This window comes from Xyrauchen texanus, chromosome 8 (genome assembly GCF_025860055.1).
Source record: "Xyrauchen texanus isolate HMW12.3.18 chromosome 8, RBS_HiC_50CHRs, whole genome shotgun sequence".
In the NCBI taxonomy this organism is placed as follows: domain Eukaryota; kingdom Metazoa; phylum Chordata; class Actinopteri; order Cypriniformes; family Catostomidae; genus Xyrauchen; species Xyrauchen texanus.
Genome location: NC_068283.1, coordinates 25949693 through 25963145, shown reverse-complemented (window position 1 = coordinate 25963145; position 13453 = coordinate 25949693). Strand labels below are relative to the sequence as shown.

Sequence of the window (13453 nt, the reverse complement as noted above, 5' to 3'; positions counted from 1 at the left end):
GGAGGCTGTTTTTGCGGCATAAGGGGGCCGACACGATATTAGGCAGGTGGTTATAATGTTGTGGCTGATCTATGTATATACCTAAGAAATACGTCTAGTAACATGTTCAACTATGATATGCTTTGACTTTTTTGCCTCAGTGCTGTTGCATCATAAGAAAATAGGCAAATAATCATTAAACCAGTTAACTGCATTTTTTTCTCAGTTAGTAATCTAACTGATCCCTACAATACAGTACATATAATACAACATACAGCTTAAATATATCAGTCTATTTTCAAATTAAAAATACTCAAGTCAAGGATGGGACACAACAGACAACTAGTGCAAGTTACAGCACTTACAGCTTGTCGCTTGGTAGAAAGTGCTATATAGGAACTAAGCCTAATTTCTTCTCTTCCTCCATATATGGGCATTTTTTGCAAGGAAAGAAAAGGTTCCATTATTACTCAGCACAGGCTGTCCCAGAGTCCTTGTTGGCAAAATTTCATTACTATGGAGCTCTAAGAATAGTCAAGAGACAGAGTAGACCATGCACTAGAACCTCTGTGTGTTACATTCACTTAACCACCCAAACTGGATCATCACAACACAGCCTGCAAAAAAATAAAACATAAATTGTTCAAGAGAAAATACTCAGTCTTGAACAGTCTGCTCTTAATCTGCATTACTTCTTACAACTTTAAGAAAAGAAGGAAAAGTAATCAGTAATATGCAGCTGAATAAATTAATAAAGTCTAGATGCTCGTCATTTTTAAATATTTATTTGACATGCCTCTGATTGCCTGAACAAATGAGAACTTGAAAAGATATCTATTGTAATGCATTTCTAGAAGGGCATTACTCACAAAAGACAGGCCTTTTAGTGTAGTAGTGAGCAGAGTTGGCTAGGGGGCCTCTCACAAAGACCTTCCTCATATTTTCACTTCCAACCAGTTCCAATATTCTGTATGAACACCTGTTTCAATGTGCCCCTTCATTCACTTCTGACAGCTTAACATTTGATGCTGCAGGCTATCGTCTCCACATGAATAATCTGTGTACACAATCTTTAAGGCATAGATTGAACGGAAAACACTGAGGACCTGACTTTGCTGTCTGCTCTTTGTATAAAAGAAAAAAGATACATATGTTGCTAAAATTACTTGCAAACAGAATGAGACTACATGTATGTTTGTTACCTCTGTACATTTGTACCATTTCACTGTGTGCAGCCATGCAAATCCACACATGTTCACAATCTCTCAAGCACATCATTTGCAGAAACAGACCTTTTCCTCCTGCTGAAGATTACCCAAAGGAGCTAATTTAACTCAAAAAGTACATATGTTTGATCAGACAATCCACTGCCAGATGGCCAGCCCTAACTGCCACAACAAAGAGCCACTTTCATTAGGAACAGAAATGAGCCGACTGGAAGAAATGGATTTGGAAGCTTATAAAACAAAAGTTTAACGCAATTAAGAGTAATTGGTTGAGTTTATTTACAAATAATTAATCAATTATCAAAATGGCTGATCTTATAATGCTACATCTATGGTTGAGACAGGGTTTCCGTTGTCCGGTAATTACCGGACATTGGCCTGTAAAAAAATTAAATGTCCAACAAAATTAAATCTCTCCGGTCAAATTGTCCGATTAAAATTGCCTAATAATCCCGTCTCCCTAACACAATCTGAATTTGAGAATAAGCCTAAAATGTATAAAGCAAAAATACACCGATCTCTTGCTATGTTATAAAGGAACAGGCTCTATCGTTTGAAAGTTATGAAACAACATCGCGTGCTGCATTTCAGATAAAGCGCACGCCTAAAACGGCTGCAATATAGACCTAAACAACGAACGATTGAGTGAGACGTTTCAAATATGGCCAGGCCCAGGCAGACTAGCTTTAAAAGCTTTTTCAGAGGCCAGACGATGGTGAATCAGGAACATCTCATTATAGATAGATCAGTGCTTCTAATCCGCGCATTCGTGCAGTTTTTTTTCTCTATCATCAAAACTGAATAGCCTATGTTCATCAGTGCATGGTTACAGTCTATATCAAGCAGGGACACGTTTGTGTGCATTTTATTGTGTGATTTCACCGGAATTAATAGAGAGTCTCCGCAACGGCGATAGATTGAAACGCGCGTCCTAGTGAAGATTGCGCAACTCGCGCAGCGCGTCGTCCATGCAACTGATAGGAGCGGACACGAGCGCTCAGCTTGATTTAAAAAACAACAGATTTTAGCGCTAGATCTCTTATTTAATAACGGACTAAATGAATGATCTGCTAGTTAACTGGAGATGTTTTATTTATTTGTATTAGGTACATCCATGTGCCTCAATGTTTCAAAAAGTGAATGTGTGTGAAACCACAGTAAAAAACAATTGGCGTTGATTGACGCCAATCGGACGTTCATGTTTTTTTTTTCGTCTATTTGAAAGTTAACCTAATAATAATATGTTGCATTCTATACGGCCTGATTATGTCATTTTTTAAGTTACATAGACTGCCTTCAGTTTTCCTCAACTTGACTAATTAAGAGGCGATATATTTGACCGGCATATCATCAAAATGTCCGTAAAACGAAACCTCTGTGACCGGCACCATTTTTTTCTAGCGGAAACTCTGGGTTGAGACACACCTGTTCCCATGAATTGAGTGCCGTGTTCTCACTAAGCTTATGCTGGACAGGATTTAAACAAACATGATGCCATAACAACCATAGGCTTAGATTCAGAGGTGTTCATGTCAAAAACATTTACATAAGTTTCTACATAAAAAGCTCAGCTTACGCCTTGTTGCACTTTTTCCATGATACATTACTTTCCATGATTTCCATTCAAATTCTATGACAGAAAGAAATGTTGTTTGTGAGGGGTCTATGAAGAGTCTACAGTTTAAATTTCATACCAGTGTTTCAGTTTACAGTGTCATACTGCATTTTCATATACAACAACAATTATACCTTGAATGAACTGTAAGGGGTCATTCACCCAAAACAAGTTTTTGCATTGAAAAACAAAAAACAAAAGCTAAATAGAGCGTAATGAATATAACAGAATGCAGGTTTCTCGAGATGCATTTTTAAAAGTGTTTAAGGTCTGCATAGGAAAACGATTGAAAAACTGCATGGACAGAAGCAAAAATGCATTCAGTGTGAATGGCCCCAAGGTCGCTTCCCTTACAAAAATCAAGAGTTCTTGTTGCAAATTTGCCACTTATTTTCCCATGTAAATGATCTCGCGATTTGCCACAAATGTTTGTCAGAAGTTTGCAGTTTCTCACCAGTAGTGGTGAATCTACAACAAACCTTTGGCAACAATGCACAATTCTATGCGCAAAACACTTCTATGGCAAAACTGTGGCAACAATGAAGACTTTGCCGCAAGGCTCATTTGCATGTGAAAATGTGTACAGCAAGGTTGCCACAGGGGTTAGCCAAAATTCTTTATTTTTTATTTTTATAATATATATATATATATATATATATATATATATATATATATATATATATATATATATATATATATATATTTATTTATTTTTTTTTTTTTTTCATATAAGTGACCACCAAATGAAAAGAGAGAGAAGGGAGATATGACAGACTGGTCTATATAATTGTATGTCATCAGGCAGCTGTCAGGACACTGTGTTACGCTGTATGAACCGTATATTACATCTTATCATGGCAGAAAAGCACGACAGGAGCCCCAACACTGAAAGAGCACCGCCACATTCTGCTGCTAGCCTTACTTTCAACCACTCAGCTGATTAGCATTTCTTACTAGACACAGCGTCGGTGATGCTCAACAACAGTGAGAGGAAGTACAAAAGTGATTTTGAATAAACCTGGTGTAAATGTAAGTACTGTACCCTCCACCTTGCCATGAGATTAATTGGGTCGGCGGACGCACAGCCCATGCATGACACGCAATGTGTCAAAACCTGAACGCTTTTTCAAGAGGATTGTCTATTCTGTCTTCATTAAACTGAACAATGTATATCTTAAAAGGAAGATACATGACGGTCATTCATACACCCTATATTTCCCCACTACAACATTAGCTCTGACTGTACATGGGTTTACCGTTGTATCCAGTGTAAACGTTTCCACAAACGCATATCTACTTACAGAAAAGCATATGATATGCAACAACACCATTGAGTTTTAGACCAGTATCCCACAGTAAGTTTTTGAGAGCACACATGCTAGCATACTGAACCTCACCACCACAATAGAGGGGGTCGTTGGGTTCACTGGCTGCTGCTGAATCAAAGCGTAGAAACTCACCATTTGCGTATCCTTATCAGCCTGCTGAAGAGAAAGAGGATGAGAGATCTACTGCCCAGTCTCTTTGCTCGAGTCAGTTAAATCTTATTCGTTTCTCACGCTCCCCTAAATGTTCCAGCACAGACTGTGAACATCCAAGCTGTCTACAGAGCTTGACCTGCTTTCCCCCCACCTTTCTCTTTTCAACGGGCGTTTTTTTTTTTCTTCATCACGCCTTTTTTTTCAGCAGGATGTCGCACGCGATTGGATGATGCTCGTGCCGCGTCCTCGCGCTCTCCTCCCACCTTAGATTTTCAAGATCTTTTCTGAAGGACACTTTTGCGAGAAATAGGCTCTATTGCCTCATTCCTCACATTTTTTTTTTCTCGTTCCCTTAGTATTTAAAGGTACGCTCATTAATTTTTCTCTTTAAAAAAAAATATTTCTAAAGAATGTCATTTGGAAACATATGTATATAATCATGATGACCACTCACATGAGATCATTACTTCACTTCAGTTATATCAGTAAACTTATAACAGCTGTTTTATTCTACACGGAGAGAGGGTTCCCTCTGGGGGCTGCCATATTGGGATCAAATGACCAGCCGATACTGCTCACTTTCACTCATGGTTTGAATTTATCGTGGCTCTCTGTGAATAGTACATTTCTACAATGGCATCAGTAGCTGAAAACTATTGTGTCTCTATATGTCATAGTCCAAGACAACATAAGCAAAACAAAAAACAAAATGAGTGTTCCTTTGTTTAATCATTAACGACTCGTTAAGTAGGTAAGTAAAGGAAGCTTACAGAGAATAGTTTGTTTAATGTCTATTATAATTGTTATTTAGCTACAAACATTTATTTAGCTTTGACCTGGAGTCACTCTAATGGGAGATAGGCCTAAACGTTAAAGGCATGATTTACCCAAAAATGAATATTATGTCATCATTTACTCTCCCTCATGTTTCTCAATGCAAAGAATGCAGAGAACGGACTTACGCTCTTATGAAGACCAGTCTTGCCAAGCTACCTTCAGAGAACAAACTCGAACTCGAAAGGACCGGCGGACGTAGAACACATCTACTACCAGATTTGAGATGTTCTGCGATCTTTCGTTTGTGCAATTGCCCATTCGAGCACATTTGTAGACCGTAAGAGAACTACTGGCATTATCAACACCAGTGACATTGACCAGTGATATTTTGCAAGACACTTGTTTCCTCCATGCGTTTTATACATAAAAATATATATATTTTATATATATATATATATATATATATATATATATATATATATATATATATATATATATATACACTCACCTAAAGGATTATTAGGAACACCATACTAATACTGTGTTTGACCCCCTTTCGCCTTCAGAACTGCCTTAATTCTACGTGGCATTGATTCAACAAGGTGCTGAAAGCATTCTTTAGAAATGTTGGCCCATATTGATAGGATAGCATCTTGCAGTTGATGGAGATTTGTGGGATGCACATCCAGGGCACGAAGCTCCCGTTTCACCACATCCCAAAGATGCTCTATTGGGTTGAGATCTGGTGACTGTGGGGGTCATTTTAGTACAGTGAACTCATTGTCATGTTCAAGAAACCAATTTGAAATGATTCGAGCTTTGTGACATGGTGCATTATCCTGCTGGAAGTAGCCATCAGAGGATGGGTACATGGTGGCCATAAAGGGATGGACATGGTCAGAAACAATGCTCAGGTAGGCTGTGGCATATAAACGATGCTCAATTGGCACTAAGGGGCCTAAAGTGTGCCAAGAAAACATCCCCCACACCATTACACCACCACCACCAGCCTGCACAGTGGTAACAAGGCATGATGGATCCATGTTCTCATTCTGTTTACGCCAAATTCTGACTCTACCGTCTGAATGTCTCAACAGAAATCGAGACTCATCAGACCAGGCAACATTTTTCCAGTCTTCAACTGTCCAATTTTGGTGAGCTCTTGCAAATTGTAGCCTCTTTTTCCTATTTGTAGTGGAGATGACTGGTACCCGGTGGGGTCTTCTGCTGTTGTAGCCCATCCGCCTCAAGGTTGTGCGTGTTGTGGCTTCACAAATGCTTTGCTGCATACCTCGGTTGTAACGAGTGGTTATTTCAGGCAAAGTTGCTCTTCTATCAGCTTGAATCAGTCGGCCCATTCTCCTCTGACCTCTAGCATCAACAAGGCTTTTTCGCCCACAGGACTGCCGCATACTGGATGTTTTTCCCTTTTCACACCATTCTTTGTAAACCCTAGAAATGGTTGTGCGTGAATATCCCAGTAACTGAGCAGATTGTGAAATACTCAGACCGGCCCGTCTGGCACCAACAACCATGCCACGCTCAAAATTGCTTAAATCACCTTTCTTTCCCATTCTGACATTCATTTTGGAGTTCAGGATATTGTCTTGACCAGGACCACACCCCTAAATGCATTGAAGCAACTGCCATGTGATTGGTTGATTAGATAATTGCATTAATGAGAAATTGAACAGGTGTTCCTAATAATCCTTTAGGTGAGTGTATATATATAAATAAATAACAAATCTCACAAGCCTTCAGACTTTCGCAAGCTGACAGCGGGAAACTCTTTAGGGAAAACAAAATGATAAATGTCCTTCGTCTGCCACCATAGTGCCAGGTTCTTACACACAAGAATCCATCCAATGCATCCTCAATATTCAGACTGATCAAGAACACATCTGGGTCATTTTATGCATACTCAGTACATGTGTTCTATGAGAAGATTATTATCTCAAAATAACATACAAATGGAAGGAGATTCATAAATTAAAAAAATTGTTCACAAATAAAAAGAATAAGATCCACTAAATGTATCGGGCGTTTGGCACAAAAATAAAATGAATTCACAAATAAATACAATGAGATTTGCAAATTTAGAAAAAAGTTTTTAACTCACAAACACAACTCTTTCCAACATTCCTTTGTTAATTGCGTGCATTTATTTGTGGATAGCAGCTCACATTTATTAATCAACTAATCAACCCACTGTCTACTCTAGCCAATCAGATAATGACCGCATTACTCTGACCAATTCTACTAAAATTCTACTTTAGCACGGTCTAGCTAAAACTTCGGGCTGAATTCGGGCTTTATTCACTGATTAACAAAATCCCAGTACTGACAGTGTTGGGTGAATGGATGTGGTTTGCAAATTAATTATGTAAAATATTTAATGTAGTGCTTGTATTTGTCATCAAGAATTACTTTTTATCAAAACAGTTTAAAAAGATTATTTGGTTTATCTGCTTGTTACCCAATTGATATTCATGAGTTATTAATGATCCACTTTGTGACATCACAACTAATTTCATGACCACCAGTGGGAAAAGACATTTTAAAGAACATCTCAGACACATTTTAGGTAAATCTTATTAAGGTTATACATTTTTTATTTATTAATTAATGTTTGTAAATTTTACATTATAATATAATGATATATGATGTGAAAGTGTATCATAAAGTTTAAAGAGTAATTCCAAATAATTTATCAATGTTTTCTATAGAATAATTATTCCTCTGTCCCACTTTTCCAGAGGTTTAATGTTAGAGTAGGACAGAGTGATAATGTTAAAGTTGGACAGCATATCAAAACATTTAAAAAAGTTTCCCACCCACACTTATCATTTCACTTCTGAAGATATGGATTTAATGTGGCTATGACTCCATATGAATATGGATTCATATGGAGTCATATGGTTACTTTTATGCTGCAATTATGTGCTTTTTGGACCATCTGAGTGCTAGGCACCATTCACTTGCATTTTGAGGAACTACAGAGATGAGATATTCTTCTAAAAATCTTCATTTGTGTTCTGCAGAAGAAAGAAAGTCATACACCTCTGGAATGGCATGAGGGTGAGTAAATGATGAGAAAATGTTCATTTGGGGGTGAAAAATCCCTTCAAATACCTCAACCCTGTAACAGTCCCAAGTCCAATCCTGACCATACCTCACTGAATTACAAGCAAATCCACAATTTTTCCAGCAGCCCAGGCAGTTAAAGCAGCAAATACTTAATAGACTGGCAAGACAAAAAGTAAAAACAATCAACTATTAATAAAGAATTAAGTCCACTAACCCATTTTAAAATCTTGCTACACATGATACAGTCCACTACAAATGACACGTGCTAAAGCAATGTAATTTCCCAACATCCTAAATCCACAGTCAAGGAGAGACAGTTAGGATAAATGTATTTAATATGCAGATATGTTTTCACCTTACAGGGGCATCTGTGACTCTTTATTTCTGGTGGAGCACAATCAATCACTTTCCTAAACTACCATGATGGTATGCAGAGATGTCTATAGTCATTTCAAATCAAGCAAAAATGCACTGAAAAAAAAACATTGATTGGCCTAAAGCAGTTATTATCTCACACAACTAATGAACAGAAGTATAACAGAACTAATCACAAACCACACAAACTGAATATTGTGGAGTAGTTCCATTTATTTTCAACATGGCAAAAGAGCGCTTGTTTAAAGAATAGAATTATGAATAGAATAAATCCCTTCCTTTTATCATTTGAAAGTAATGTTTAACTAATAGAAACATTACACTATGTACATAAAAGGTGCACTCTCTTTTTGCTTGTCATCTTGGACTTACCGTTGACACCTAGTGGTGTGGATGCAGCATCATTCAATATCAATAGTTTTCAGTGACAGATGCCATTGTAGAAAATCATTATTCACGATCAGCCATGATTAATTTAATCCAAGAGTGACAGTGTCCAATAACAAGACGGTTACTGAGATTCAGCTGGTCATGTGAGTCTAAAATTGCAGCCCTCATGAGGGCACCCCTGCCCTATGTAGAATAAATCAGCTTTTGTAAAGTTACTGATATGACTAGTCCTCATCTCATTTGAGTGGTCATGATTTTATACATTTGTTTCAAAATTAAAATGAATTTCTTTAGAAGTAAAACTTTTTAATGGGGAAAATTTACTGAGTGCACTTTAAAATGCAATCCATTTTGAACCACAGCGTCTTCTATGCAGCGAAGTCACAGTTGCAGTACATTGGACTCCGAAAATTTAAGTACATATTCCATATATTGTATACATGTATTATTCAGTTCCTCCCTAGTTACAAGAGAAAATTAACAGATCGTATTTTAAGGAGAATATGGCTGAATTAGAGGTACTTTTAGAGGAATAGGAAGAAAAATGTCCATGACATTCTTTAGTGACCATCACAAGTTGTTAGTTTCATTGGAAACATATGCTCAGGAGTCACCTTTCATTGAAAATGGAGGTGGTATTTAGACTGTATTAGTGGAGCACACACAATATTGCTCATAGTGTTTGATTCTTAAGCTCTTGTTTATTATATTTGTGAAGTGTGCCTTGTTTTGTCTGTGATTGTGCACTGTATACTTGTATATTGGCTGGAATAGCAATATACTTTAAATGTGAACACAAGTAATGTGATGAATGGAAGAGAGCCATGCATCCACCATCTGGTGGGAACATAGCAGAATTGCATCTAGGTAATCAAAATAGGAAATGAGAAATCAAATTGCAAGGCAGCAAAGTGTTGATGTTTTAGGTAATTTAAACACAACCTGACACTTAGCACTGTAAATGTAGCTTTAAATGGCTAAAGAGATGGAAGAAAAAAAGACCACTCAAAATTCAGTATGCAAATTTATGCTTTAAGAACAATGGCAATTCGTTGTGTAAATAGTAAAATGTCACTGCTGTTAGATTTTAAATGGTAAAGATTATATAAATCAAATGCAAGATTAGCAAATTTTACTAGTACATTTAAGTGCCTTCCATTGTTTTACCTGAAGTTCAAAATTTGTAAAAGACTATTATGACTTAGGATTTATTCACTTACCTCTCACAAAAAACATTCCTTAAGACTACATTTCATAATCAGATAGGGAAACGAGACTTAAAAGCTACACTAATGTAACTTTAACTAGCAGTTGAAGAATAAAACACCAATTTACTTGGAGGAACATTATTTTTGTAATTATGCAAGTTGGGCTTTGGCTCTGCTCTTCTGTGCAGATGAATCTGATGGTTCAAGTAGTTCCAGTGTAGCCATGGTTGCAGGTGATCAACTTTTCAGAGCAAATGTGGCACACATGAGTCGCATATTTGTTTTGATGTGATTTCCCCCTCTCCATTAAAAGCAATTTTATATATATATGCTTCATTATGTGTGGTGGTGACTGAAGGTTTTGGGCTTTAAAAATAACTGCAATTCAGAACTCACTTTTAAATGTGTTTGGAACAACCCTTTAGTTTAGCCACCATGATGGTTCTCTCCTTGGAGTGGAGGCATCATTTATACAGTGTGGTAGGTCAGTGATGAATGATTGACAATTGTCGCCATCTGCTGGCACGTGATAAATGGCCACAAACATAAAACGGTTGATACTTGAGCATATATTCAAATCCCAATAGGCCTCAGTTTGGTAAAACATGCAACATTTTTTTAAATGTAGAATGCGCACACACACGCACGGCATTCAGGTATATGGAATGCATGTAGGAGCACAAGGTTAAGAACTTTAATTTGCAAGAGAATGCAAAAGTTTCTCAGGGGAATGCAAAAATTTTTTTTGCATTTTGAAAAATTTTCAAAAACTTACCCCACGCTAATAATTTTTCCCACCACCATGGCCCTTAGGGCCCCCATACACATTTTCCCCGTTTCAACTCAGTTTAACAATAGTTTCAAAAATAACATAAGTTAGGCAATAATGACATTAGACATAGCGATTGCTAGTCAAATCAGAAAGTCAAATGGTGGAATCGATTAGAATGCTGCTAGCAGGCAAACCGACTAAAAGGTAGTAACTGGTATAGAGATTGCAGTCACCAGCATCAAGTAATTGATGCTGAAAAATGGATTTCCTTAAATGATCCATGGTCAGTGTTGACCAGTTGTGGCTACAAGATTTCAGCTTCAAACTACTACAGCCATCACCGCACACAAGTTTAAAAAAAAAAAAAAAAAAAAGTTTAAATGCAAAACATATCCTATATGGCAGAATGTTGTGCACTGGAGCATCTTGGAGACATTGAAGCTCTTTGCAGGACTCAAGCTAAACAACCTTATACTACACTCTAGAATCTTAAAAAAAAAAAAAGGTGCAAGTTATAAGTAGAAAACAGTTGAGGTCAGTAGAGGTTTATTTTGCAGTCATGTATCCAACAAGTTACAGTCTGCCAAAAGCATAATCCTTGACTTGGACTGGCCCAACAAATGTACTCCTCCACTGTATATCTGTGGAACAGACAGTGTGAGAAAATGGAACCCTTGGCCATAAACTGCTTATGCCAATTTAACTTAAAAAAAATACCTTTAAGTATCGGTTGATCACTTCCTGTCCTGATGCCACAGTTTGTATCACAGCAGCCACACACCTGGTCAGATTCATCTGAAGACACCCACCTGCCAGACAACAAAAACATAAAATCCTTGCACACCCTCATTTATACCAGTGCACTATAGTTCAGTGACAACATACCCATTAGCAGAAAATGAACAAGCTTTCTGCTCATCATTAGTAGGGGTGAACGCTGCAGCCACCTTCAGAACACAAGTAATGTAGACCTACAAAAGACATGCATACACATACAGTATATAAAATCTGCACACTATGTGCACCAAAAATGCCAAGCCATGTACTTACAGATCCACTGATCTCTTGTTGGAACCTGAAAGCCTCCAACTGAACCTGCAGCTTGTTAGCTTGAACTCGGGGCATGAAGCGAGATTTGGAACCGGTGATCTTGGCATCAACCATGCATCTGAAAAGAAAGAATCTAGTTAAATCTTATACATTTGACACATATTTGGGTGGGACAGGGACGAGTTCTCACCCATTATTCTCAATAAAAGAATATCTGGGGACAGCATTGATGTCAGGAACTGCAGAAGCCACGCAGTGGTCCACAAATACACGAAAAGGTACATGGTTGTATGAACTCACGGAGGCTTCAATGTTAATGATATCACCAAGGAAGTACTGGTTAGAAGGCCTCTCAAATCTCCAATCATCTGCAAAGAAAGGATATTGGTCTAGATTTACAGAGAATAGCATGCTAGTAATAAATGCATCTTGTACAAACCAGTCATGAGCCTGAGAGAGAAGACCAGACGTTCCTCTGCAACCACAGTAGAAGCATATGGCAGCCAAGTAGGCATCAGAGTATTGCTGCTCACATTTTGCATTCTGTAGATGGTCAAGAAAGTAGACAACTTTCACTGCAGATATGGCACTAGCATATCCAACAATCATGATTAAATTAAACCCTCACCTTGGATAGTGACACTCAATACCAACCACCGCACCACTACTCCTGACAATAGGTCCACCATCCAAATTGTCGTGGAGTATAGATTATGGAGAACATATAGACAAGCTCATTTGCAGTCATCTAAATGGGAGATTAGTGGATTACTCACAGTAACAATTATATTTATAAAAAAAAACACACCCCACACACACACGATACAAACAAAAATGAAAAAAAAAGCCTTACTGTTGGCATGCTGCCACATCCATGAAGTTCAGACTCAAGATAAGCACTTGAGCAGTATTGTCCTCCCCTACTGCAGTACATCCTCCCAGAGTAAGGGCAGAGGGCATTAGTAGCTGCCCTTTCCCAAAGAAGTCCTCCTTCACTTCCACATATACTGAATTCTCTCCACACTGAGCTGCTACACTATTGGCAGGGACAGGGTAACGGAACTCAAAAGGAACAACTGGCTGTTCCGGTTCCTGTGGTAGTGTTGGAAAGGTCCACGTCAGTTTTGCTACTGGACCTTGTAACAGCTGTTTGGACTGAACACCCAAAGGATCTTGAACAGGTGACTGCACAGGAATCTGAAAAGGAAATCTCTGTGGTGTGAATACGGAGTTGCTGGACTCATATCTTTGGGGAACCTGAGAAATCCTGGATTCACTTTGCTTGGGAGCTTGCAGTAGTGTTAAAAGGCCTTAACATATCCGATTCCCTGTTAGGCATTAATCTTCCTTGCCATTGTGCTACAGACAAGTCAAATGCAAGCATAAACACAAGTCCAAATCCAGCTTGCCACAACCCCATTGTCAAAAACCTGTTGGTCCTTGATGATGACACTCCACTTTTTCTTTTGTACTGCAATTGGATCAGGATAGCC

At 38.0% G+C, this 13453-nt stretch overlaps 2 protein-coding genes across 3 annotated transcripts in view; both read right to left on the bottom strand.

Annotated features, from left to right (window-relative positions):
• The window catches only part of LOC127647561 (LIM domain-containing protein 2-like), a 38278-nt gene extending 33836 nt beyond the window's left edge, over nt 1–4442 (bottom strand). For both annotated transcript variants that reach the window (XR_007971073.1, XM_052131865.1), the window contains exon 1: nt 4281–4442. Coding sequence is in view for 1 of the 2 variants with exons in the window: in XM_052131865.1 (XP_051987825.1) it covers nt 4281–4283 (3 nt within the window). In the remaining variant the exon portion in view is untranslated. The remainder of the gene's footprint in view (nt 1–4280) is intronic.
• A 6942-nt stretch (nt 4443–11384) lies between these two features.
• Nucleotides 11385–13380, bottom strand: LOC127648127 (zona pellucida sperm-binding protein 3-like). Its single transcript, XM_052132725.1, is given in 11 exon segments — nt 11385–11398; nt 11628–11719; nt 11796–11881; nt 11961–12078; nt 12151–12328; nt 12400–12503; nt 12589–12659; nt 12661–12708; nt 12814–12851; nt 12854–13241; nt 13324–13380. Coding segments are annotated over 11 exon segments (1194 nt in total).
• Between the last annotated feature and the right edge of the window lie 73 nt (nt 13381–13453).